This window comes from Cimex lectularius, unplaced genomic scaffold, assembly GCF_000648675.2.
Source record: "Cimex lectularius strain Harlan isolate CLEC.00 unplaced genomic scaffold, Clec_2.1 scaffold421, whole genome shotgun sequence".
NCBI lineage: Eukaryota > Metazoa > Arthropoda > Insecta > Hemiptera > Cimicidae > Cimex > Cimex lectularius.
The window spans coordinates 137,505-164,798 of NW_019392969.1; the positions used below are offsets into that span (position 1 = coordinate 137,505).

Here is a 27,294-nt window from a genome sequence, read left to right on the forward strand (position 1 = left end):
TTCCTTATTCCGTTGTGTTTCAAAAATTTCTTTCGATCACTAGGGAAAGATTCGAATTAGCGAATATTCTTTTTTAATAAAAAAGAGGAATGTTATTATCACGAAGCAAACTCAATTTAGTAATTACTTATATAAAATGGTACCTTTGCTAGAATCGGGCGATGTGGGCAAAGAAGATATGTTAATTAAATTAGGAAAAAGTTTCAGTAAATTTGCAAACGATCGGAGATGATTTGGACGACATTCAAATTGAGATAGAAATGCTAGTGGAAAATGTATCTATCTGTTTAACTTGAAAATAGAGAAAACATCGATGACATTCAGTTTAAATTGATCGCAAAAGATAATAAAATAATAAATACGTATAAATTAGTAAACAAGATAAATGATCCTGCCCGAAGGACCAAGTGTTAATGATTTTATAATATTTACACAATGTCGAATATATTTACACTGATTGCACATTTGTGACCAGCATGATTACGAACTAAATGACGTTTGTGTCAGTGCCTGAGTGCAATCAGCGTAAATGATTCAACATTGCGTAAATAAAACACATTTTTAGAAAAATTGTGTGAAATTAGTGATTAACACCAAAATCATTAACATATAGATTTTAGTTGATCATATTAACCAAGGTAATTTTTTTAAAAACGATTTATTATATTTTATGTAAAGTATAAAGTAAGGTCGAGGTGAAAAATTAGTGTCACAAGAAGGGCTCGAACCCATGTCATCCGGATCAGTACCCTGGCGCTCTACTGCTCTACGATCAAGTCATTCCGGATGTAGCGGGTTCTAGTCCTGCTGTGTCACTAATTTTTTTACTTAACCATACATTGCATTAAAAAAATATAAATAAATTAAAATATGTTTTTATTAGTTCAGTGCATAGTTATTTAGCTGTTTTTTTTCGTTTGTTAAGTAAATTTTCGTTATTTATCTCTGAATTTCTTTAAAATATTAACTAGAAAAATTTACAAATGATGCAATTTTATAGGATGAATTGTTGGCTATGTTGAACAAATTGAAGTCAATGGACGAACCCTTTTCGTTTGTAAAATAATTTTTTTATTGGTTTCATATATGACGGTGTAATAATAAAAATAATAATAAGAGTAATAAAAATAAGATCATTTAGTTTTTATTCAAAAAAAGGTAAACTGTTACAGTTTGAGTAATAAACGAATTGACTGACACTATTTGACTAATCGTTGTATCTCCGCTTTTTGTTCTCGTTCGGCTGGACGAGGGCCTTGCTGTTGTAGAAGCCCTTGTCGTATGAGAAGTGCGGGTTTGGTCGGTGGTTGGGATGCTGCTGGTATGCGGTTTGCGTCGCCTGGGCGATCGCCTGCACACGTGTACGCGTCGCTTGGAACAGGTCGCGCACCGCGTTCAACGTTTGGATGGGGATCTGCAACATTCACGTCGTAGCTTTTGTTAACTATGAATACAATCGTATCGTGAAGAACCAAACCTCCAGAGCATGGTGCCATATGCCATATTTATTATTAAAGTACGTTAAAAGTCAAAAATCCAAGAAACAGGCATATTCTTTATATGTTTTAACTGGTAAATGTTTAAATTGCTTGGTCCTTGTGCTCAGGAGGCATGCCGGTTTTGATACTGAAAGGTTTCTTAGGTACTTCTGTCTTCGTATACAAAGAATATCCTCTTTATCAAAAGTAGAAGGATGGGAGAATATCCGATACTCATGACCTGAACATGATATTTTGATTTAACCAAAACCTTCAGACCAACACCAAAATCAGCGTTAGACCTAAGAAGCAGAAGGGCAGGGACTGGAGCATCTCAAGACTACCTTTAGTCCACGTAGTTCGGAGATATACTTGAATTTGAACAGGTTGTAAAAACCGTCGGGTTTTCGGCAGCATCATCAGCTTGATGAGGTTCTCAATAACAAGTCCAAAGTGATTAAGTTAGGTGCAAATCAGAATCATTCTCTACGAGGTTCAAGGACATTAGTTAAAGAGCGGATGTTTAGTTTAAGAAACACAGAAGGTTAGGCAAACGAAGTAGCTTTTGATGATCTTTTGTGGGAAAGAAAATCATACAACCAGAGAACAAGAGAATATAAGATCGAGGAATGGACACAAGCAATTGTTATATTTGAAAGGGAAGAAATTAGAGAATGCAGCAGGCATTGCCATCTCATTAGACATCTGAGAAAAATGGACGTCAACCAACACGTGCGTGTTTTCCAAAGAGGCAGAGCAAACCGCAACACACTGACTGTGGTGATAGACTTCGCTGCAGGAAGAAAGGCTTTTGATACCTGCAATACAACCGTAAAAGAAATAACCAGTGCAACCAACTTAAGTAGTAAAATTTATAAATCAGGGGATACATTAGCTTATAAAGAACGCAGTTTAACGTAACACTGGGCAATCAATTATTCCGTCGATCCAACAACGCGGATCGATTCTCCTTTTCTATTCAGCCGGGCTTATTAAGAACCTTTTCTATGTGGTTCATCACAAGAGACCATTGCGCAATGGTATTTAATAAGTAAATTTGCACCCAAAGAACACAGTAGTTTCGTCCTTTTCCTTCATCCTTGTCCACCAGTCCTCTTTTTGGTTTGGTCGTACAGAGTTCAGCGTTTCGCCATTTTGAGTAGTGGATTAAAAAACGTTTTGAAGTTTCGGCGATTTAATAATTACGAGTGCCGTGATAACGTATATAAGGTGAAATTGACTTTTTCATCGTTACATACACTATTATGTATTCATCGCATGTTTATCATTAATATAAAGTGTATATATAAAGTAAAATATCAAATTGCTCAAACATAGAATTTAAAGATGGTAAACAGGAGGGAAGATTCGAAGGGTGGGTTGAAATGGGAAGTTGGTGTCCGAGTGGAACTCAAGTGGAGCTCAAGTGGTAGAGCAGCGGCGTATTTAGACGAATGTCGTGGGTTCGAATCCCGCTCGTGACAACGACTGTTTTATCTCAACCAATACCATACATAAAGAATAATTAATTGAAGAATGTTATTTGGTCAATCGGACCACGAACTCTAATGGGTAGAATTTAAATTTGAAATAAGTTGACTGTTTATTATATTTTCAACATTTTGGTTAAGCTTTTTGCAAATTTTGTTCTTCAGGGTCTATGTACATCTACTTGTAATGTTATGGGAAATGCTTAATGTTATTGGTGCCAAACTACGGACGCTTATCCATCCTAACAAATCCATAACTGTGATCCCGGTGGCTTGTCTGTTGTACACGAATAATTTGGATTTAAGTATGGTTTGAAGGAAAAAAAATCAATTGTTATCTGCCAAGCTTTCGACCTATTTTAAGGTCATCCTCAGGGCATAACAATCCAAAAGATGTCTACAAATTGACGTGATTAAGTATGTAATGAATGGTGAGTGTTACAGCCTTTGGCAGTGTTGGGACAGAGCCTGTGTTAAAAAAAATTAAACCAGTTATTACAAACTTAATTATGTTTGTAGACATTTTAAACATTTTTTGCCCTGATGATGACCTCAATATAGATCGAAAGCTGGGCAGAATTTGTTTTTTCATCTAGGCCATACAGAGATCCAGATTATTCGTAAGTAAAAAAGAGGTGGAGACATCTAACACTAAAAACTAAAACACAGTTTCTTCAATGATGAGGGCGTGCTTGAGTGTCATTAAAAAGTAAACAAGATTACAGGTAGTCTACTAAAAACAAGTAACTTACACATCAAAAACTCTTTAAAACTGATTAAAAACAAAACATTTTCACTTTCGAACAAATCACCACACAAACCTCTTTTCTATTTAATTATTAATTAATTATTTTTCTATTTCGTTCTATCCAAATGACAGAAATTATTAACGTGAAGTGAGAAAATTGGTAAGGGGAAATGTGAAACATTAAAGCGAAACTATTATTAACTTTTTGTGTAAAATAAGAATTTTTTTTCTAAAATAACAGTTCATATAGAATATTGGGTTTAAATTCGAAAACTGAAAATTGAAAATATTTTCGCAACAACAGCGAGTATCCGTTGAAGATTAGTTTTTTAATAACGTAGTTCATTTAAGAAAAACCTTAATTGGTGTTAGAAAGGTTAATTTTGTTCAGCAACGACCTCTTCAATAATAAATGGGATTTTTAAATGATCATTTGATGTCATTAAGACGGTTGTTCTCGTTAAAGATTGGGTTTTATTAGGTCGAGAAAAGGGATGGGGTGATGGTCAACTGTCACAGCTCGATCATTATACGCCCAGATTTTTGAATTTTTAACTTTTCTAAATATGACATAATTTGTAGAATACATCTAAGAAAAAAAAACATTATATCATTTTATCAGTAAATATCGGAATAGCGTTTCCTTCCTTTGGGAAAAGTTGCATCGCGCCCGTGTTGGCGGATGACAAAACTCAAACGTGGGAGATGTTGCATCATTTCCACTTTCTAACAGTCCACTTTTGGAAAAACAAAATTTTTCGATTGTTTCGTAAATTTTATAAAACTATCATTTAAATTTTAAAAGGGACCGAGGAAGAAAAATAATAAATTGTTCTCTCAACTACTGTTTCTTTAGGCATATGTGCATTCCGTCTATGAATATAGCTTTAATTATTAAACAATTGCAGTCACTGGTAAGTTTTAAACAACCCCATTAAAAATTGCACTTGACGAATAAGGCGTGCTTGTGCTACTTCTTGCAAAATGATACCTGGAAGATGGAGTTGATGACTTCGCCCGTTGCGATCGGCGGGCCGCTTTGCCTTTTAACCCGGATTCCACATTCGCACACCTGCAAAAACAACTAAATTAGCTTTTTTTTCTTCGAGAATTGTATTAGAATGTGTTAGTTATCGGACAATTCAATTGGAGAACCGGAGACTTTTTCGAGGCACGCCTCAATAAACAGGCTCCCGTCTTTATTACTGCCAATTTGTAATTAGGATTGCTGGGTATTATGCATCATGCGTGATATAAGCCTGTACAATTTGTTTGATTTCCTCGTAGAGAAATTTCCGGATACTATTAACCGAATTATACACAATCGTACCGAATCAATTTATTTAAAAAAAATGTAGCTCATGCTGTCCGTTAACTTAGTGTTTTGTACTAAAAAGACACTTAAATATTTGCTTTTCTATTCTGTTCTTAGATTGGATAATTTTTTGTACTTGAATTATCTTTTAACGCTGTTGAAAAGTATAGTAAAATAATATGAAATGGCAAGACCAATATAATAAAACCTTTGTAAGTCAAAAGAAATTTATATTCTAATAATGTGTGGTGTTTAGTGACCGTTAGTCTACCATTATTCGGAGATCGTGAGATGCGATCTGGTGTGACGTAGGTTTTAGAAAAACATTTTCTTTATCGTGCCAACGTTTCGATCTTTATTGAGATCATCTTCAGGGCTCAAAGTGTTCGTTTTCCGTTTAGATGTGCCATTCTTGTGTGCCACTGGCACTCTCAACACGACACACAAGAATGGCACATCGGAAAACAAACACTTTGAGCCCTGAAGATGATCTCATTAAAGATCGAAACGTTGGCACGACAAATGTGTCGTGTTGATGCCACTGAAATGACAGTTCTTTTCAATAATTTCATATTTTTTTAAACCTTCATTTGTCTATCTACAACTGTATAATTATCATAACCAGTACATTCGATCTTTATTTTGTAAATGTGATAATTGGCGTTACAGAGGAAGCCACACATTGCCAGCCACACTTAATTTTATTTTCCAAAAATTGCTTCATTTTTCAACGACGATATGAAATATGGGGCAGCATAAGCGTAAGGGAAACTTGTATAGAAGAGAGCTTATTAATTAATACCACGATTAATCTGGATCTGGGTATAGTGTGGATGAAAAAAAAACAAATTGAATAATTATTATCTGCCATTTTTTTCCGAGTCCTTGGCAATGTCAGTTCTGAGTCGGTCTATTAACTAATCGTTTTAATAGAAACTATCTATTAAAAACTGAATTATGTCAATTTGTAGGCATCTTTAAAATTGTTTTGCCTTGATGATGTCGTTAAAATAGGTCGAAAGTTTGCAGATCCAGATTATTCGTAAAAAGATGGTGGATAAATCTAGCATTTTAAACTTGTTTTTATGGAGGTGTCATCTGAGTATGTGACGGTAAGTACATTTTCGTCTGTGGTCATGTCAGAAGTAAAAATTGTGCAAAACTGTGTATCCCTGTAGCACACCACTTCCCTAATTTCAAAAGCCTTGATTTTTTTTTAAAATAGATTTTTTAAAGATTTATTTATTTATATTTTATTTAATTTATTTACCGAGGATATTTCAACTACGAGGTTATATTAACCCTCGGGGTTCTGGTGTTTTTGAAAAAAGCCCATTTGTAAGTATGCAGGGTGGCTGGATTCGATCCCGGGACCTTTACCTTACAGGGATGACAGGCACTGACACCCCCTTTCTGATTCTTACAATACATCTTAAACTTCAAATTAAAAAGACTTACAATATTTATGCCTAGAGTATTTATCGTATTTAGTTAGTTAAAAATTGATGCCATTTGAACAAGCGCGAGTAACGATCAAAAGTATTAAATTAACGTTTCTAGACGATAAACTGAGGCCTACACAGAACAACAAGACAAAATCATATTATTGGGAAAACAGTTTAAATTAAGAAAATGTGATATACTGAAAAATTTATAAGTAAAGTTGTTAAATTATGAATAATTTGTTCGCTCATTCTTTTGTAAATTATAAATATCAAATTAGCGAACTATTAAAAAAAGGATAAATTCAAATTTTAACTAAAAAGTATATAAATGAGCAAAATGTAGATATATTGCATAAAGCAAATAGTATGGAAGAATAAGAACTATTAAATATAAAAGATTTGAATTAAATTAAGATAGAGCTCATCAGTCAAAACAATTTCCTCTATTTGATTTATTTTAAATTCACAACATGTTTCAGTCCTCGGACCTTCTTCAGGTGAGAATTACAAAAGAGAGCAAATAGTTTTCACCTGAAGAAGGTCCGAGGACCGAAACATGTTGTGAATTTAAAATAAAACAAAACGAGGAAATTGTTGTGACTAATGAGCCCTACTATCCCAACTTAATACAAAACTATTTATTTACAGACTACTAAAACACAGCAGTATCGTAATAATGTTAATAGAAAAACCAGAGATGTGTCAATAAGTATGAAGGAGCATCATAAAACGAAAAAAGAAACATTTAATCTAATAAAAGAGTAAACTAATAAAACAGTAAAATAATTAATGATTAAAACGAGTAAATATATAAAAATCATTATCTTCTTTATTGAACATATAGACTAGATATCATATTATCCAACTAACAATATGATGTTGCAAAACCACAAAAAAACCCAAATAAATCTAAACCTTTTTTGATTACTGAATGTCGTAAACTTTAAACAAATCGTTTTAAGTCATTAAACGACTCAATGAATTGAGAAGAAGATAAATGAAATTCCCCGGTTTACAAATATCACATTTAGCCGGAGGAGAAACGAAAATGAAAATATGTAATCACGATGATCAAGATTGATGATGTAAACATGGAAGGTTTATTCGTCGTTTATTATCTGATGTTATGCTCGATGTTGATTATGCTCCCATGTTTCTAAATGACAGCATAACAATAATAAATAATTTGCAAAGAGCAAAATATTTTGAAATTGGATTTTGCGTAAAAAAGTCCAGTTTTATGGGACAATTAGCTAACATTAAATTTCTTCATCTACTTTCCACCTTAAACGAGTAAAGATTTTACAGTTTTCGTTGAAAAATTTTTTTTCGAGAGCTATTTGCTATAGGTTAAATTGATCTTCCTCCAGTCTTGGATTTTAAGAAAACGGACCGGATTAATGGTGAGTGCGTGGCATGCCTTTTTTTAAAATTCATAATAATCAAAAACGTTTAAAAATATTATAACTGTTAAATATCAATCAAGAAATTAAATTAATTGTCCAGTCGTTTCTTCGGATTTAATTAATTAATTAAACCGTTACGTTTTCGTCTACAGAAACGCGATCAGGGCGAATTGCAAAATTTGTATGAGTTCTTAGGAAAACGCAAAGAAAACTGGATTCGCACCCGTTTTTAGGCGAGGAAAAGGTGTAAAATCGAGCTTTCAGAAAATCAGGGAGATAGGGCTCATCAGTCAAGGAGAACCGCTGCCGCCTTGCAATCAGAATTCGAGGAAGAACTTTCAGAAATCCATACGTGAAGTCACGCTCTACTTTCTTTCATCTGTTCACCTTCTGAAGACGCGAACGAATTTTATTAGGAAAATGCCAACTAAATATAGAACATAATTTGTTATTAGAAAGCAAGGAAGAAGCTAGTTGCTATGTTTATTCCTCAAACTAAAACAAAAATGGAAATGTGAGGAAAATAAGTATTTTATAACAGAGTGGAATACATGTTGTTCCATAAACTTTAATTGTTATTAGGTAGTACCTAATAATATTACTGCCAAATAAAACAAATTTGAATTCCAAACTTATAAACATTTTTGTGTTGAGATTTTATTTAAAAAAAAAAGTTGAAAATTTCAATTCTGATGTGGTCTAAACAGGAATGTAAGGAAATTAAGACTCACGCTTAACTGAGCGACGATAAGAAGGCTGAAGCCGATAAAAAGTCTCATGTTATACTCTCCAGTTTGTACTTGTGCGAATTTGACGGGTTGCCGGCGATGAGTGTGGCGAGAGGTGGATTCTGTTCTCCAGGACCAATTGCATAAGTTCTCCCGGGGAGGGATCGCTTTTTCATACGTGGGCAAAAAGGATCCCAAGAGTTTTATCTTTCTTAGGAAAGTTCATGCCGAAATTTGGCACTTGGGTGTAATCGTGTCAGAAACTTTTGCCGGACCTCGACGTTTCGGTTTATCACAGACCTGAACTTGTTCTTCTACGCCGAGTCAAATTTCATAAATATCAGTAAAAAGTGATTCATTTTTTCCACCTTCCTCCTTCCTGGCCTTACGACCCACCGTAAACGACCCTAAATTCAAAATGTCGAAGAAATTTGTGATTTTGAGACTAGTTTCTGTCTTATTTTATAGCTGGTACTGAAGCATTAGAAACGGAAAGGGGCTTAAAAACCATCTTGAAGTTAAAACACTACATGTGTATTACTTAAAATGTCTTCCCAAAAATATAAAATGTTTAAATTTCGATCTAGGCGAGTTGGTAGGTAAGAGTAAAGTTTACAAAAGAATCATGATTGGCCAGATAGATTCTAGAACATAAGGAAAAAATAAGGGTTTATCAGTTTTTCGAGCTGTCGGAAAAGTATGATTTTAGCTAAAACTACTTTTCTCCGTATGAGATTTAAAACGTGATAAATCTTTCAGACATCTTTCCAAAAAAAGGATTTAAAATTATCACCTATATTGAAAATCAAGTACTACATAAAATTTCAACTAATTTACTCCAGAATACGATGATAATACACAAGAGCATAATGTCCCCATAGATAAAGTAAAGATTTTAGGCCACGTTAAAGATTAACACAGCTTATATTATCAAGTAAAGAAAATTTTGAAAATTTGAAACGCACAAGCGAAATAATTTTGCTATCTCGTTTATCTTTTGCCAGTGTACGCGAGAAAACTGAAACTGAAGGCAAACTATTTTATGAATTCTAACCTTGAAAAATGAGTAAAATTATAGTTTTAAAAGAATTTCCCTCATGACCGACTCATTAACTATAAACACACAAGAAAGAAATAATTCAAATGTTTTCAACTATCTGTACAATTTTAGAGAGTATCCAATTTACTTGCAGATTTAGGGTGTTTCACAATTCAATTATATCTCTGCGCCCCTTGTAAATATCGGTCGAACATAAGGGCCTGGATCCTTAGCAAATACACCAGGCTGATATTTCTATTAGAAGAGAGTGTTCTGCTTTATTTTCTATTTGTCTATTGCGTTCTTTGTTGTCGTTGGTCTTGCCGAGGGCTGAGTTTCTTGGCCAGCGACGAAGAGTTGTCCACTGTGTTGAAAATCGGGTTTTTCCTTATCGTCGGATGCAGCCCTCTTGTCGTTCTCGTACCCCATAAAGGTGAGTCCTTTGAATAATTTGAAAATCTGGTGAAAGGAAGATCGAGCAAGAATAACAAAGATATAGGAACACACATACACGAACGAATAGAAAAACAAACGTGTGGCGCTTATTAAATTTTTTATATGTATTTTAAATATGGGATAAATAATAAATTAACCGTTATAGGTCTACCAGCAGAACAGCATGAAATAATACCACAAGACCCTACAGTGCAGAGGTGAATAGACAAAATAAGGATTATAAGGATAATAAGGATAAGGAAGAAGCATTGCGATACTAATTTTTCAATGTGTTTAGAGAGAGACTGGAAGAAGAGACGGAAAGGCTTGTTTACTTGGCGGATGAATGGGAAGCAGTGAGAGATGAGGAAGACATTCCTGATGATATTTTGGAAGAGATCAATTCCGTGATTGAAGACACAAACCAGTTACTCGACACAAAGTTTGAGTCATTCGAAGAATCCATCGAAGCTTGTGAGAATGGGGATCTATCTCCAGAGGAGCTTGAAGAAAACTGGATTGATATTAAGCAAGAGGTAAGAAAGAAAGTATAATAAACATGTTTAACCGAAAATATAAAAACTGGATTGAAACGATAATAACCATTAACCAAATAAAAATACTAGTACTAACCAACTAATTTTCTTTTGGGAGTTAGGTAGCAGTTTTAAACACCAGATATGATCGACTGAAAAAATTGTTAGACAACAATTGGGAAGAATTGGAAGGTAATTGTAAACCTAACGTAAAATTGTAAAAAAATATACAAGACATAATTCATGATTTGATTTCAGATAATTTTGAAGATATTTCAAGTGAATCAGAAGAGTTTGAAAGTGATGACGAATTCATAGAAGCTACAGAAGACGGACCAGAGGAAGAACCAAAACTAGAAGAAGAAAAAGAGCCAACTGAAGAAGAATCAGAAGAGGAGAATGAAGCACTACCTGAAAGTGATGATGGAGAGGGTGAGGAAGAAGAAGCCGAAGAACACGATAAAGAAGTAGAGGAAGGAGAAGAACCGGAAGAAGAAGAGGGGGAAGATCCCGAGGGAGAAGAAGAACCTGAGGAGGAGGAAGAAGAACCCGAAGGAGAAGATGAAGAGGAACCGGAGGAAGAAGAAGAACCTGAGCAGGAGGAAGAAGAACCCGAGGAAGAAGAAGGAAATGAGGAGGAGGAAGAAGAACCTGAGGAGGAGGAAGAAGAACCCGAAGGAGAAGATGAAGAGGAACCCGAGGCGGAGGAAGAAGTACCTGAAGGAGAAGGTGAAGAAGAACCTGAGGAAGAAGAAGTACCCGAGGAAGAAGTAGAACCCGAGGAAGAAGCAGCACCTGAGGAGGAGGAAGAGGAACCTGAGGAGGAAGTAGAAGAACCCGAAGGAGAAGATGAAGAGGAACCCGAGGAAGAAGAAGAACCTGAGGAAGAGGAGGATGAAGAACCCGAGGAGGAAGAAGAACCCGGGGAAGAAGCAGCACCTGAGGAGGAGGTGGAAGAAGAACCCGAAGGAGTAGATGAAGAAGATCCTGAGGTAGAAGAAGCACCCGAAGGAGAAGATGAAGAAGAACCTGAGGAAGAAGAAGAACTCGAGGAAGAAGAAGCACCTGTGGAGGAGGAGGAAGAAGAACCCGAAGGAGAAGATGAAGAGGAACCGGAGGCGGAGGAAGAAGTACCTGAAGGAGAAGGTGAAGAAGAACCTGAGGAAGAAGAAGTACCCGAGGAAGAAGTAGAACCCGAGGAAGAAGCAGCACCTGAGGAGGAGGAAGAAGAACCTGAGGAAGAAGAAGAACCTGAGGAGGAGGAACAAGAACCCGAGGGAGAAGTTGAAGAGGAACCTGAGGAGGAGGAACAAGAACCCGACGGAGAAGATGAAGAAGAACCTGCGGAGGAGGAAGTAGAGCTTGATGAAGAAATAGAGGAGGATGAAGAAGAACCCGAGGAAGAAGCAGCACCAGAGGAGGAGGAAGAAGAACTTGAAGAAGATGGTGATGGAGAACCCGAAGAAGAAGAAAAACCTGAGGACGAAGAAAAGACCGATGATGAACCTGAGGTAATAGAAGAGGAAGATGAACCGGAGGAAGAAACTGAAGATGTTGAAGAGGAGGAAGAACCCGAGGTAGAAGAACTTGAGGAGGAACCAGAAGAGGAGGTCGAGGAACTGGAAAATAAAGAAGAAACAGAGGAAGACGATAAACCTGAAAAGGAGGAGGAGGAAGAATCTAAGGAATCAGAAGCTGTAGAAATAGATGAAACAGAAGTGGCAGAACAACTGGCTGATGAACCCAATGAATCTCCGGAAATAGAAGAGAAGCTACCACATGATGAAGGTAAATATTAAATCTGTTGTCCTGCTTGTTAGATGTCCTCATGATTGGAGTGGACTTATTTTTTGAATGAATTAATGGCTTTGACATTCACTTGGCAACATAAATAGTTGATTATTATTTAAAAATTTGTAGGAAATATTGAGTCCTTAATAGCACCAGCAGCCATAGCAGCAGCAGGGTTAGCAGCCACAGCTGGTAAGGTTCAACATTTGTGTTAATACCAATAATTGATTACATCTCAACAAATGTTACTATTACAGGGATTGGTGCAGCATCACTCATTGATAAAAATGGTATTTCAGGTAAATAATTTGTTTCTTAATACATCAAATCTTAATTTTAAGGTTAAGGTGAACATAACAATATAATTCTAATTTTATTTATAAAAATTAACATTCTTAAAACGTTACATTAAGATGGTTTATTTTTGAAACGGATCTTTTTCAAATAGGAGTAAACATACACTACCTTTGAAATTAAATGTTCCAGCATTTTTTTAAAAAACACAATGGAAATCATTAACATCATTGTTCCTGTCATCCTCATGTAGTGTGGGGCCTTTGTGGCAATCAGAAAGTTGAAGAATCTCAAGCCGAGAACAAATCGGAATAAAAAGAAAAAAATGAAAAAGGAACACTCGATCACTTGGTAAATCAGACCGGACCGGATGTGACCGGCGATCATGATCAACCTACGGTTGTGGAGCAGAGGGTTCCCACCTTCCAATATCAAGAGGCACATCAGGCAAGCAGCCCCCGATGTCTTGTCCGAAAGGGCCTGAAGCATTCCAAACAGGGTGCAAATGTGGTGTGAGAGGATGATCCTCGACACATCGCCTCTGAACTCCCAATTGCATGTGTCGTACAAAAAATACCCGAGGCTCACAAACAAACACAGCTCCTCATACATATTCGTCTTCTGCTTGTAGTCAAAATACGGCCTTTCCTTCCTAAGGCACTCTCCGGTCATCACTATAATCAAGAGCGAGTGTATCAATGATACGATGTGTTCGGCCATTTCTTCCGGTAAACTGCACCTCTTCTGAATCTGGTGTCCGAGCTCAGTCCAACATATTGATATAAAAGAGGTGAACGAAGCGATGAAGACTGTCTCACTTTCTGATAAGCCCATACTAAAAACAAAATTGAAATTTTTCAGAAAAATAAATTATTTTATTAATCCTTATATGTTTAGCCATAATTGACCTATTTAATTATTTCAATTAATTACAACTTTTATCTAAAGTCTTGGTTGAGATGGAAAAGTTAGTATCACGAGTAGGATTCGAACCCCCAAGCCAAAGTTTGTGGGTTCTCAAATCCCGCTTGTGACACTAGCTTTTTCATCTGAACCAAGACTTTAAATAAAAAGTGTAATTAATTTAAATAAAATAATTTCTTTAACCTCAGCTTTGAATTTGGTTGAATCACGTATTTAACAATATTAAAAAAAACTTGACGGTATAATGAATAAAAGTTACATATATTTTCAGTAAAATATAATTAATTTAGAAAAACTACAAAATAGTTGCATTTATAATTGCTTGAATCTATGAATTAATGATTTTCAATATAAGCGACCTGGTAAAGGAACTATAATATATGGTGTAAGAATTGCAATTTTTGATATGGTTTTTATGTAGCCAAAACTAGAATTGATAAATATTAAAATTGTTGAAAAAAAAATTGATAAAGTTTTACAAGTTGCATTTTTGTACACCATAAAATTGCAACATTCCAAAATAAAAAAATTGAAGAGGGAAAATATGATGATTTGGTTTGATTGCATGATACCGACAAACATAATTTTCAGAAGACCATGACAAAGAAGCACAAGATACGAAACCACCTCTGACGAGGCTAGATACAAAAGAGGAACTCGAACCGCTCAAAGAGATCGCCAAAACCCTTGAAGGTAAACACGTGTTTGAACGCTTCGAAATGATATATGAATGTCTAATAAGTAAAAATACATCATTTCTAGATAAACTTGAAAAACTGGAAAATTCATTCAAGGAAATGTCAGAAAGTTTCAGGGGTAAATTGAAAATTAAACTGACTAATATTAGACATTAATATAGCAATTCTTTAATTTTTTTTATCCCCATTTATTACTTTTTAAATGGTGTCTGTATTTTCAGATAAAAACAAATTTTCAAGGCCAAGCAGATCGAGAACCAGAGGTATATTTTTTCTCACATTCAAAAAATTTTAAATTAAGGAAGCGAGGAAGCAAGTCTATTTTCTAACCTTTTCTTGTCCCCAGGGGCTTTCCTTTAAATTGTTAAATAATATTCCATCTTGCTGTCTTGTTAAAATTATTATGTAACAGTGCACGACGAATTTCTCTTTTATTTGTTAACTTTTTCTTAAAATTAAAAAATACTTGACACTACTTTTAAAAAAACATTCACAAACATGAAAAAAGTGCAAGCCTTCAACCATTAAGAACATTAAATAAAAACTCTGTCATATGTTTAATTTAATTATTCAGAAAAATATATGATGTGGATCTGTAAAATAAACTTAATTCAACAGAATCGAAGGAGGAGAGAGAAGCGAAATTGGCAAAGTGGAGGGAGATCAAACATAAAGTGTTAGAGAAAGAGAGAAGAAACAAGAGACCGCCATTTATCAGATTCGTCAGGTCCAGACACACAGGTCAGTCAATTGCACATAAATAAACTATTTCCAATTGCACAAAAGACAATTAGTGCCAGAACAAAACTGTAAGGATAGGCAGTCAAAAACGATTGGAAAAGGCCACTTTCATCATTTCGCAGACCCTGAAGGAAATCTCTCGGAAATAATCTTTAATATTCAACAGTTTGGACTTTTAATTCAAAATTATAATGCTGCCCAATTTTTTTGTTTACAGGGACGTCTCCGTTCCGTGACAATTTTGGGATGGAATTTATCGGAAACATCCATATGAGGAGCTGCTGTGGCTCAAGCAGGTCGAGCACCATGGCAAGGAGAAGTTGATTGTAAACTTTTTCACATTAACAATCCTACACAAACAAAGACTGATCACTTTGGCATTCGGCATTTTGACATCCTTATAAAAAAAACTAAAATCAAATTTTGTCCATTCAAAATTTGTTTAGTATAAAATTTAGTTTTTGATATAAGAAATTCGTAGAAATATTTTATTGTAGCTTATTTCTCAAATACCACACTCGTCATTTTTCAGTTCTAACAATTTGTTTGGAGTAGAACATAAGAGTATTGTTTTATGTGCTATACCTGCTTCACATTTATTGAGAAGCAAGGGCTGTATAGTACTACAAAATACATTTATTAATTTTAATTTTAATGATCTCATAGAATTTTTAAAAGATGTTGAATAACCGATAGCCAACAGTGAACTAAAAATCAAGGATGTGATAATTTCATTGTGATCAGACAAATGTATTATTTTTTCAAATGAAGTATTCATTGAATTGCTCCAAAATATGAGAGACAAAGAAAGGGTAACTTAGGTAGAATAACATGCTGTTTATTTATTGATTAAACTAAATATTGCAAATTGATTTTTTATTTATTTACCATTCCAATCTTACTAAAATGGATATCAATAGATTATTTTGTCGGCAATTGTAAGGTATTTTGTCAATTTTTCCCAACAAAGAATAAACTGTTTTTATGATACTAAGTTTAAGGAAAATTATATATGAGGTGAAGTATCCATTGGTACTCTTATGCAAATGTATTGTGCAGGATTTAAAAATAATTTTTATTGATATGCATAAACTGAGATGGTTCTGATTGAAACAGTCAAACTTATACAGTATCTGTACAAAGCAGCTTAGAAATAAAATACCAAATTTATATCAACCAGTCAACAAATGAAGCAGAAAGGACTTCTCATGACTTGCTAGCATAAAGATCCCCATGTTAGTAATTTGTTATCAATCATCCCAGTCTACCTATCCTCACTATGCTGGTCATTTCGCTATTTTCACACTACACATTCACGCAGAAATGTCTGAAAGACCAACTGCTGGTTGGTAACTGACCAAGTTGCTGAGAAACAGCCAAATTACATGTTATCAACAGACAGAAAAATCTAACAGTCCATATTAGACCTAGGTCATGTCCATCCAGCCCACTGTAGGTGACTTCTAGGGTATCAACTCCTAGGTCTTTCAGCCACCAACACATAGGTTTTAACATCTTTATACATATTCATACCCTTAATCATTTCTAAATATATTTTTCCAAATATTAATTCCATTCACCTACTTTTAGGGATATTTTACTCTACCACCTCTTAAAACCATACGACTAAGTGAAGGTTGGGTACTCAATATTCTGCTTTTGACCCTTTCACACTACCATTGCAGATACATTAACTTTTACAATGCATTTAACATAAAAAAATGTATTATGGCTATTATTGAACATTAAATTTATTAAACATCCATTCTCTCCAAAATTAAAACATGGGACCCAAAGACTTTCTGCTGTGGCAAAGTAATCTCATGTCAAATTACATTCCTATTTGCTCTGTGTGCATGGACCAAGGAAAGACAACCTTCAATTTTGAAGAACACCGAGTAACTTCCTGTAATGAGTCGAGTGATAAATATATAGAATATGCTTTATTATGTACATGATATATTTAAATACATGGATTTCAAAATCGTCTGCTGGAGGTTGTAGGTGAGAAAACATATATATTTAAAAAAAATTAAATTAAAATTCCGTTAAAAGGCAAATGCAATTTAAGATTTTTTGTGTTTAGTATACTTATTACAATCTGTAACATTATTTGCAATATGTAATTGGTGAAATTTAAAATTGTCATGGATCAACTTAAGATTAAACATATAAATTAAATTAAATAGAGTTTCTTGGAGGAAAGTGGAGAAAATAAGAAGGAAATTGTTAATTTAAATTTTCTTAGGAAAAAAGTGTACATTCGCTATCAAACATTTGAATTGTTGGACAACCTCATAGACCACTCATGGATTCGAACCATTCAAAAAATGGATTAGATTCTTTGAAGGTGAAAAACCCTAGATATAACATTCGTAACTCACCTAGTAGTGCTTTCAGTCAAGAAGTGTTATATGGTTTTGGTTGATCTTGAGTTGCATGTAGTACTCTTACCCCTTAACCACAAAGCTGAATTCAAATGAAGAACTTCATATCTTGAGTTTTGCGAACCGCCAAAATTTGGAAAGTTTTGAGCTTTGGAAATTATGTCTATCAAACATTTTGGAAGCTAAGAGAGAGGATGTTCAAAATAAACGGTGAATAATGCTTTGTTTACTTCCTTTATTTACTTTTGTACTGACGAATCCCACTTGCACAAAAAGTCACATTATTTCATTCTGATACACCTTAAGATCGCTTTCAGCTAATATTTTTCCTTCGATGTTTTAAACCTTTTTCAATGGCTACAGTCAGGCGTTTGAGTATGAAAGAGTCAGGGTCATAACATTTTACAGGAAGGATATGGCCAGCATGAAGTTGTAATGTGAATCATCAATGGAAAGGGTTCTTCGGCACTTTAGAGAAACAAGGCTTCACACTGGAGCCAGAAAAAGGTCGACCTAGGTCGAGAGAGACGATAGATTCATCCGCCATCACAGATTCTTCGAAACCGCAGAATTACGGGAAATGAGATAGGAAATCTGATAAGACAAGCCCGAAATATTTCGATTTCCTCCATGACTTGCATCCGACTCGTGGACCTCTTTTTACCACAGCTCAGAAAAGACATGCCTTCAATTCTCACGGGAACATGTGAATTGGACTTTGGAAGATAGGAGACGGGTTCTTCTTCAGATGAGGTGAGAGTTGGCCTCAAATCTTCTGATGGACTTAATTTCATTCGGAGAACGTACAGACCATGCTGTAAGGTTCTTCAGGTGGTATACCACGGTGGGTCTTCCTACATTCCTCAGGATTTTATCATAAATCTTTTCCAAGGAATGTAAAGGTGTTTAACGGATGTGATTCGTGCCAGAGGTGGAAATATACTCGATATTAAAGAGGACAAAAAAGTTTTATTTTTATTTTATATATGTTTTTATTTTTTTGTAACATTTGTAACTCCCCCAATAGTGCATTCAGTCACGAATTGCATGTAGAGCAGCTCTTACTCCTTAACCACAAAGCTGAATTTAAATTAAGAAGTTTACATCTTGAGTTTTGCTAACCACCAAAATTTGGAAAGTTTTTGAGCCTTGATAGTTATCTCTTGTACATTTGTGCTAAACTTTGGGAAGCTATGAGAGAAGGTTTCGAATGAAGAAAAATTCTCAGATGAGTGAGCACATTGGAGGCATATATCTCTACACCAATGATTTATTTTTGTTAAAAAGAATGGATATAAAATAGACCAAGCCAGTCAGCAAGATGAACCAACTTAGTTGTTCACTGCTTCTGGTTGATTTTCAATGGGGAATCAGTATTTTTTATAATTTGTTTAGCTGTTGAACCCTGCTTTGAAAAATCGTTTCGAAAAGGTAGGAAAAGTGAAGTTTTAAGGTGAGAAGGTTAACCAGGTCAGCAGAAGTCTCTAAATTCACCATACAATTAGGTAGGGAGGTAGGGTGGTCAGTGCAAGTAATTTCCTAATAAATGGCCTCTGTACTTTTTCTATTTCAAATAACTTGTAGCCCATCATCTGGCAGCCATAACACAAAATTTATACATAACATTTATGGCGACAATTTACTAGGATGGCAGTAGAGGCTTTTTGTTTCAAACTTTTGGTGAGACTTAAACGGGGAATAAGGGTGACACCTAGGTATTTGTATTCTTTTACAACCTCTATAAAATTTCCCTTAAAGAACCAATGATCATAGGACCTTAGCGTACTACCTCTTGTAAAAATCATGATCTTCGCTTTTTCAAGATTAACCAGTTTTTCTGCAGTACTTCAACAAACAATCGGCCATGATTACGACGACATCAACGTACAATAAAACAATTTGTTTAAGTCGTGAGGAGCGGTCAAGAATGATAGTTTAGAAAAACACCTTTTTCATGTTTTTGCCGATGATTCGAACTTTATTCGGGTCATCTTAAGAGCATAAATTGTGGCGCTATTCTTGTGTTGTCATATTGGTGTTGTGTAACAGTGCTATGAAGCAAGTCTCTCTCAAACAGTGTCTCACGGCACTTTTACACAACACCAATATGATACCACAAGAATAACACCACACTTAATGCCCTGAGGATGACCCTGAATCATGAAAAATGAAATAGATGTTTTTCTAAACTATCTCATTCTTGACTGCTCCTCACGACTTCAACAAATTATGAAACAACAGGCCGCTAAGAAACACACACATACACTAAAACTTTTACGACATTTCCTATTTTGAAGACATCCAAGAAAAGGAAATAAAATGGAGCTGAATACACAACTCTATCTTACCTTAATTTTAGTGGAGACCCCTGCATTACTTCATTTAAGGAATATTCCTCTAAAAGTAGCTATAAGTTAAGTCAAAAGTATCTCGCTGAGTGAGAATGATTCATAATTCAGATTCTTTGTGGGCCTTTTACAGACTGTATTCCTGATACAGAGAGCTTAGTACAGATCGCACATAATTAATGAACTTATGATATGAAATTATTGCTAGTTGAAATGACATAGGGTGAATTACAATTTTGATTTCATCTTAAATCCTTATAAATAATAGGAAATAAAAGAAGGAATAATCATCATCATGTACTAACAAGTTCAGAAAGTATAAAATAATTTATTTACAAATAAATGAACTTTTTAAAATAAGTTTGATTCTTTATTGTAGGTCTTATAGGCCAACTCTTGATTCTTCTCAGAAAAAAATTATTTGAGGTTCACACAAAAAATAAAATTATTTCTTTTAATAAATAGATTATTAAATTAAATAATTTTTTTGAAACGAGACTAGTCTATAACAACGTTTTACTGGTCACACTGAGAAAAAAACCATCAGCCAAGCCGATGGGTGAATTCTCAAAGCGACACCCGCAATGTCTATAAGCTCCATTTATTTTTATTTTTTATTTTTTTTATTGGCACTACGATTTATTGAGCAATTCGGGCCCGCGGTCAGCTTGTGGTCCTGGGCGTCGTCGTCGAGGTGAAGGCGCCTCCGGTGAAGTACGGCCGGATCGCGTCCCTGAACTCCTTGCGGTACAGGCCGACGTTTTTGTTCGAATCCTGAAAAAAGAACCGAATTATAAATAAGGCCGAAGTCCGTAAATTCAACTTTAGAGTGGTATTAATTAAGAGAAAAAATGGAAATTAAAAAGTAGTTAATTGGGTTTTTGAATTGTATTTTTAATTTTGGCTTTCAACTGACGGCAACAGCCTTCCTGAACTCGGTGTTGAACAGGCGGACGAGACTCCTGTAATTTCTGCCGAGGATGTCATTCACTTCTTTTAGAGACAGCTGGCGGGCACCACTTGTCGATGTGCTGTTACCCTGAAAAAAAAGTTTGTTAAATACATAAACGACCAGTTTATAATAATAGGTAAAATCGGAGATGAGAGGTCCGAAGAAGCAAGTTTTAACACCAAAATTTCGGTGTAAATTAAACTCCGGTGGTATTTGGATAATTGATCATACAAAAAGAACGTTCAACATAATGTTCCAAAACGCACAGAAGTGTCTGCAGTACCCTTAAATTGTACGTCTTCGAACTTAAAGATTCTAGGCTACAAGATAGTTTTTGAACGACCTTTTTTTTATATTTGCCCACCGACCAACTCGCCGAACCGGGAAGACTATACCGGCGGACTGCGCCAAGTATCTAAAAATTTTCAAACAAGCTTTTAATACTTAACGACTTCCTCAGGTCCTCCCTGTCTAAAAGGGGTTGTTTCTTTTTTGTATTTCTTTTCCTAATGGGGTATCCTAAATGGATCTCCCCTTGCTAGTATCCCATTTACAAATAATGCAAAAATGACTACATTGCTTCAGTAATGTCCAGGCTCACACTGGTGAAGTAGGTAACGGAAGAGCTGATTTTTGGCGAAACAAGCATTGGAAGATGAGAATTTGCAGGTATCCTTCGAAGTTGTTCCGAAAACTTATATAGAACGCAGAAAACAGAGGGAGCTACAAAAGTGGGAACAAATTTGGCCAGCAACAGGGAAAGGCATGGTCACTAAAGAATTTTTTCCAACTGTAGGGGCAAAAGTCAAGTGTAACATTGCGATAAGCTACAAGGTGACTCAAGTGTTGTCAGATCATGGAAAAACAGAGCATATCATTATCGATTTAATATTCTGCCAATGCAAGTTGCCCTTGTGATCCAACAACCTCTCAGTCATGGGATCATCTTTATTGCAGACTTTTTGAAGCGGAAAGAGCGTCTTATAAGACCAGTGGTAACCTCTGGTTTAAATGGCCTCCAGAAAAAAGTGTTCTTGTGAGTAACAGTAAAATTTGTGGAATATTTGAGCGTTTTATTAACATTTTGGACTATTAAATTCATTAGAGTACGTGGTCTGATTGTCTGAATAACGTTTTTCAATTAGTCTTTTCAGAGGATCTTCGGAAGAGGTCAAAACAGAGAAAACTTCCTTACGGTTTTCGCCGAGCTTTCGACAGTTTTATACTGTCATCTTCAGGGCCTGTTTTATTATCATATAAACAAACAACTAAAACATGAAAAAGCAATAATTACAACAATAATTGGATATCTTACTTTAAAACCTTAATAGGAAATTAAACAACATGGTGTTTTGGGCACAGAAGTACATTATGTTTTTTTCGGCTCAGCACCTAAATATTGATTTAAATGGAATACATTAACAATTAAAAATTATAGCTAAAANAGACTTCTTGTATCCAGCAGGTCGATAATCTAGTTCATAGTTTTTCAATTAATTAATCTTTATATAAGGTATTGGTTGAGATAAAAAAAAAGTCATTGTCACAAGCGGGATTCGAACCCACGACCCTCGGCTAAAAACACCGCTGCTCTACCACTTGAGCTATCGTGACTTTGATCCATTCAGACACTAACTTCCCAACTTCCCATCTCAACCTTTTTTTTGACATTTTTCAAATGTCGTGTAATCTAATCGATTCTCGGCGACAAATAAAATGACCACGGAGAGCTTTCGTGAAGATATACTTCATTTTATTTATTAAATTTATTAGAGTTCGTGGTCCGATTGACCGAATAACGTTTTTCAATTAATTAATCTTTATATAAGGTATTGGTTGAGATAAAAAAAGTCAGTGTCACAAGCGGGATTCGAACCCACGACCCTCGGCTAAAAACACCGCTGGTTCTTCGAAAGGATGTTTCTAGTACTGCTTTTTATTTTCACGTCCACGCCGCCTTTCCGAAAGTACACGCTTGTACATCGTGGGCTTTTCGGCTGTATCCTCATTTCATTCTCGCTATTCCACCCAGTTTACAGTACGCCGGGTGCTCTCTCTTATTTTTATGGCTTGGGGAGCAGGGTTTAACTTCTCTATCTCTATCCCGAGGTATGTTTCCTTTTCGCTTAGTTTAATACGCTTACCCTCTATTTTTACTTCAGGTGTGCTTACTTTTTAACATTAGTGAGTGACACTCATCAGGGGCGATTTGTAACTTGGCCTGTTTACATCATTTTTCTTTTTCCCCTAAAATACTTTCGGCCTTTTCTTCGACTTGCCTTTTGTGTCTTTTGGTATCGGCCTATATGAGGTTTACCAGGTTGTAGTGTGCAGCGAATGCTTCAAATTTTTCTAAGAGACTGGTTTTTTTTGTTGAAAAACAGGCCCCAAAACTGACCCTTGTGGACAGCCTTTGATTTTTTTTTAAATTGATGTGCTTAGTTATTATTTCTGCTACCTTGTCTTCAAAGTAACTAGAAATGACGCTAAGATGTTTCTTGGGCAGTCTTTTCCTTTTGAGCTTATTAGGCAATAATGTCTATTCGGCAGAGTCAAAAGCCCCTTTGACGCCGAAGAAAATGGCGATGACAAAACTGTGCTCTTTTCCAGTGTCATACATTAACAAGACCACCTTGCAAATTCTTTTTCAATTAACGGGAACTCGGCTATGTGACGTTTTACTTAAATCCAATTTTTCCTTATCGATTGTTTATGCTGGGTGATTTTGTATGCTTTGAGACGTTTTGCAAGACGTTTTGCTCGGGAATTCTTGTTTTCCTGACTTTCACTTTGTCTTTTTAACGGGAGTGTAAATATTATGTACATCTGTTTATTATCACGAATGATATTTTGTATGTTAAATGCGTGTAAAAAGGTTTAATCTTTAATTTGGTAGTTGTCTATCATTTTGGTCCACACTGGTTTGGTCTTTCAGACGCGTTTCGGTCATCTTCACTGTTGGGTTTATATTATAACAATATTTTCAAAAACGAGGAGCTTATTTCAAAGGATAAGCTAATCCCCAACCGCAAGCTCGGCAGTGCGAGAACCAAAGGACGAGGAAGGACTCAGTCTTAAGTTATTTGAAGGCACCTGCTCTTTTTTTGTAAATGGCAAGGAATTAGTTGCGTTTGTAATAGATCACCTTTTTTTAAATCTGAATACATTTATTTTTTTGAAGGTTTTTGTTATAATTTATTTGGATCAGGTCCCGATTTTTGTCTTTTTCCGATTGATTTGTTTGAGTTTGTGGCACAGATATTTTTTTCATTTTCATTTTACACTCGTAAGGAAACGAGTTGCTTCGTGTGAAGGGGATTCACGCAAAGATCGTAATAATATTTAGTAATATATTGAGGGTAATGGATATAAATAGTGTATCACAAATGCAAACATAAATTAAAGATGGTGGATTAATACAATTCTTCTGACTAACAGGCCAAAAGTGCGGTAGACCAAATTGGACAATATCAAATTACAGGTTCATCTCCCAGCAGGCATCAATAAGAAATATGCTAAATAATTATTCTTTTCATCTAAGGCTTTGGTTGAGGTGAAAAGAATAATTAATTGGAATAATTAATATGGTCAATTATGACCACTAAACAAATATGGATTAATATGCTAAATTAATCAAGCCGTTTTATTACCATTAACACGATTTTTTTAAATAAAATTAAAGATCAAAATATCTCCGAGGAAAAAGGTTCAAATCCAAGTAAATGGAAGAGTTACTTTTGTTAAAGGAATAATTTGCATAAAAACTCTAACAGACACACTGAAGATGGTGAAATAACTACATGTGTCTGACAGGTCAAACCAGCCAGGATAGGTAGACCAAAATGATCGAAAACGAACAAATTTCAGGAAGATCGCCCTGGAGACAACATGGAGAAAAGAAATGAGGTCACAGAGTATAAATTAATTGTTAATTAATAACTTCTTCTGAATTCACTAAATAATTGTAATCGAAGATGTTTAAAGATGCAAATGGAATTCTAATTATGTTTGTATAATCACCATTTCATTCCCTGTCACGAAAAAAAACAACGAACAAACAATGTTTGGTGAAATTGCCAGCATTTAAGTTTATGATTTACTTAAATCATAGCTTTCAATTAATTAAGGTTTTTAGTTGAGATAAAAAAGTTAATGTCACGAGCGGGATTCGAACCCACGACATTGGGCTAGATACGCCGCCCTCTACCACTTGAGCTATCGTGACCTCGATCCACTCGAACACCAACTTCCCATCTCAAGGAGATAAAAAAACCAATAGTCAATTCGTATCCCGCTCGTGACATTGACTTTTTTATCTCAACAAAAACCTTGAGATGGAAAGTTGGTGTCCGAGTGGTTCGAAGTCACGGTACCTCAGGTGGTAGAGTATCGGCTACCTAGCAGAAGGTCGTGGGTTCGAATCCCGCTCGTGACATTGACTTTTTATCTCAACTAAAAACCTTAATTAACTGAGAGATATTAATTGGTCAAGCGGACCACGTAAACTAGTGAATTGATTAAATCATAGCCTTCATTTCTGTTTAGTGAAGTGTAGAAGGAGATTGGTTACCCCCTCGCGGCGAATCGTTTTTCAGGGCTTTCACGCGTTTATCGGCTTTTCCGAGGGTTAACCGAAAAGAGATTTCCGCTCGGTTTTATCCGATTCTAGGTGGAGCCGACAGATCTGGGGAGAAAGCATAAAACAACACTTGATACACGGACTCGGGGACGATGTCGTCCCTCGATCTACCGGTTTCTCGGGGTAGTCTTTTAAAGGCGAAACCGACTTGGCCTGTTTGCAATTAAAAACCTTCCATGCTAAGATTTTTACCATTTTACAGCCAGAAAAAAACCGCCGGTATCAACAGCAACTGTATGTTTTAAAGAAAATATGTTGCCAATTATCATAAATATGAAAGAGGGGAATAAAAATATAACGCTGTAATCTGTTATTTCGCTGATACGTTCGAACGTTCTTAACGGTATGGCCTCAAAAAGAAAAACAAAATCGTTGAGCATTTCTGAGGTAAACAAATATAACAAGCTGTCGAACAAGGGAAAGCATAGTTTTTGTTTTATATATAATAGACAGTCGCATAGAAAAAGTTTTACCCGAGGTGAACGGTTTAAAAGATTGCTCTTTTAAGGAAAAAAGTGATTTGTTTTAACTTTTTGCAGTTGTGCAATTGAGGATTTTCATAGCGGGCATTGTATAGATCTTACATAGAAGGGTTTCCTTTGACGAAATCGAAATAATTCGCTCTTTCACTACGTGTGCGCGGCGTCGGCCGTGTAACACGCTTATTTTTTCTCCAGGAAAATTATTCACAGTTGTGTCATTACTTTAATATTCCGGCCATTGAAGCTTACGCTTAAACCCCATTATGATTCTTTTTGTTATTATTTCATATGGGCATCGGCAATTGCGCCGTAATATCTAATAGAAGCAGTTAGAAAGTTCATCAATCGTTCATACGGTTCGTCAATCTCCACGGCTCTCCGAGAAAATCGACCATAATGACAACTCGAATTGTCAGCACATGGCAGGAAAATGGGATTAAGGATTAGCATTGGCAACAAATCAAATACCCACCACGTGGCATGAAAGAAAACAACTATCCCAAAAAGGAAAATAGTTGAAACGTCGTTTTTGCTGAGTGGCATCAGTTATTGATTCTTTCCGTATGGATGGACATATTACCATGTCTAACTGAATAAATCAATCGAAGAACCGGTATTTACCAATTCAAGAGATCCCGTCCGCTTCAGATAACACCAATCTTGTCCCAAGAAACAATCGAAATTGGTTAAAATATAACAAATTCATTACAATGGAAAACAGCATTCGAATAATTAAAAAAAAAATTATAGGATGGAAAAGAGAAACTAATTTTACTTTTATTTTACGAATTGTACACTAGATTTGTAGTATTTCTAAAAATATTAAAAATCAAAAGATTTGGATTTATATGAGCTCAAATCCGCAAATGTATGTACATATACAGGGTGACTGGCGATAAGTGTCGAAAATTTCAAGTGTTTCTACTTACTATATGCAACAAATAACGTCCTATCTACCCCTGTCCAAATTTCAACGGTAAAGAAGTAATTTCGTTTTTTTTTTTAATTTTTCGACTAAGGCTGCTCGTCCATTGGAACCGAACTACGACGGCCGTTCAACAGCCGAACTATTTGACCAAACGGACGATCGGCAATATAGCCGAACGCCGTCGTCCACTGTAGCCGATTTTCGTCAGTTCACGACACAGCCCAAATGGTTGTAGAAGATTTGTTGCTGCTCGAAAATTCTTAGTTTACATACAAATGGAATGAAAGAAATAAACAAAAATATTAGAAGATTTCTAAAGCTATCCTTGACCACAGCTTACGCTGGACATCTTTCCGATGATAGAGTGGATCACGCATGTCCCAAGAGCCTGCTCCTCAACCGCACTTATCAATTTTTCGCAATCCATCGAAATGAAAACGAAACGAAAAGGTAAGCAAAAAGCAAAGAACGGCGTTAAACAATGGTGAGC

The 27,294-nt window shown here is 35.4% G+C and overlaps 4 protein-coding genes across 6 annotated transcripts in view; 1 reads left to right on the plus strand and 3 right to left on the minus strand.

Moving 5' to 3' along the window:
- LOC106661651 (retinitis pigmentosa 1-like 1 protein) overlaps nucleotides 1–15,938 on the plus strand; it is a 29,582-nt gene extending 13,644 nt beyond the window's left edge. The window contains exons 2-13 of one of the 3 annotated variants that reach the window (XM_024229528.1): nucleotides 10,251–10,302; nucleotides 10,383–10,620; nucleotides 10,743–10,812; nucleotides 10,879–11,138; nucleotides 11,262–12,408; nucleotides 12,541–12,603; nucleotides 12,669–12,710; nucleotides 14,224–14,322; nucleotides 14,392–14,445; nucleotides 14,549–14,590; nucleotides 14,946–15,068; nucleotides 15,286–15,938. In XM_024229528.1, the coding sequence (XP_024085296.1) occupies nucleotides 10,251–10,302; nucleotides 10,383–10,620; nucleotides 10,743–10,812; nucleotides 10,879–11,138; nucleotides 11,262–12,408; nucleotides 12,541–12,603; nucleotides 12,669–12,710; nucleotides 14,224–14,322; nucleotides 14,392–14,445; nucleotides 14,549–14,590; nucleotides 14,946–15,068; nucleotides 15,286–15,392 (2,297 nt within the window). In that variant the 3' untranslated portion in view covers nucleotides 15,393–15,938. Of the gene's footprint in view, nucleotides 1–10,250; nucleotides 10,303–10,382; nucleotides 10,621–10,742; nucleotides 10,813–10,878; nucleotides 11,139–11,261; nucleotides 12,409–12,540; nucleotides 12,604–12,668; nucleotides 12,711–14,220; nucleotides 14,323–14,391; nucleotides 14,446–14,548; nucleotides 14,591–14,945; nucleotides 15,069–15,285 lie in introns of all 3 variants that reach the window. The other 2 variants (XM_014385191.2, XM_024229529.1) reach the window with 2 other exon arrangements.
- Nucleotides 1,123–8,734, minus strand: LOC106661886. Its single transcript, XM_014385622.2, has 3 exons — nucleotides 8,614–8,734; nucleotides 4,708–4,788; nucleotides 1,123–1,414 (listed from the first exon to the last, which is right to left on the minus strand). Exons 1-3 carry the CDS (start codon nucleotides 8,659–8,661, stop codon nucleotides 1,208–1,210), a joined length of 336 nt encoding a protein of 111 aa, XP_014241108.1. The 5' UTR covers nucleotides 8,662–8,734; the 3' UTR covers nucleotides 1,123–1,207.
- LOC106661885 (transmembrane protein 136-like) lies at nucleotides 12,815–14,882 on the minus strand. Its single transcript, XM_014385620.2, has 2 exons — nucleotides 14,658–14,882; nucleotides 12,815–13,540 (listed from the first exon to the last, which is right to left on the minus strand). Exon 2 carries the CDS (start codon nucleotides 13,537–13,539, stop codon nucleotides 12,820–12,822), a length of 720 nt encoding a protein of 239 aa, XP_014241106.1. The 5' UTR covers nucleotide 13,540; nucleotides 14,658–14,882; the 3' UTR covers nucleotides 12,815–12,819.
- A 4,173-nt stretch (nucleotides 15,939–20,111) lies between the features above and the next one.
- LOC106662044 overlaps nucleotides 20,112–27,294 on the minus strand; it is a 33,083-nt gene continuing 25,900 nt past the window's right edge. The window contains exons 5-6 of the mRNA XM_024229530.1: nucleotides 20,720–20,842; nucleotides 20,112–20,577 (exon numbers count right to left, since the gene is read on the minus strand). Of these exons, the coding sequence (XP_024085298.1) occupies nucleotides 20,467–20,577; nucleotides 20,720–20,842 (234 nt within the window). The 3' untranslated portion in view covers nucleotides 20,112–20,466. The remainder of the gene's footprint in view (nucleotides 20,578–20,719; nucleotides 20,843–27,294) is intronic.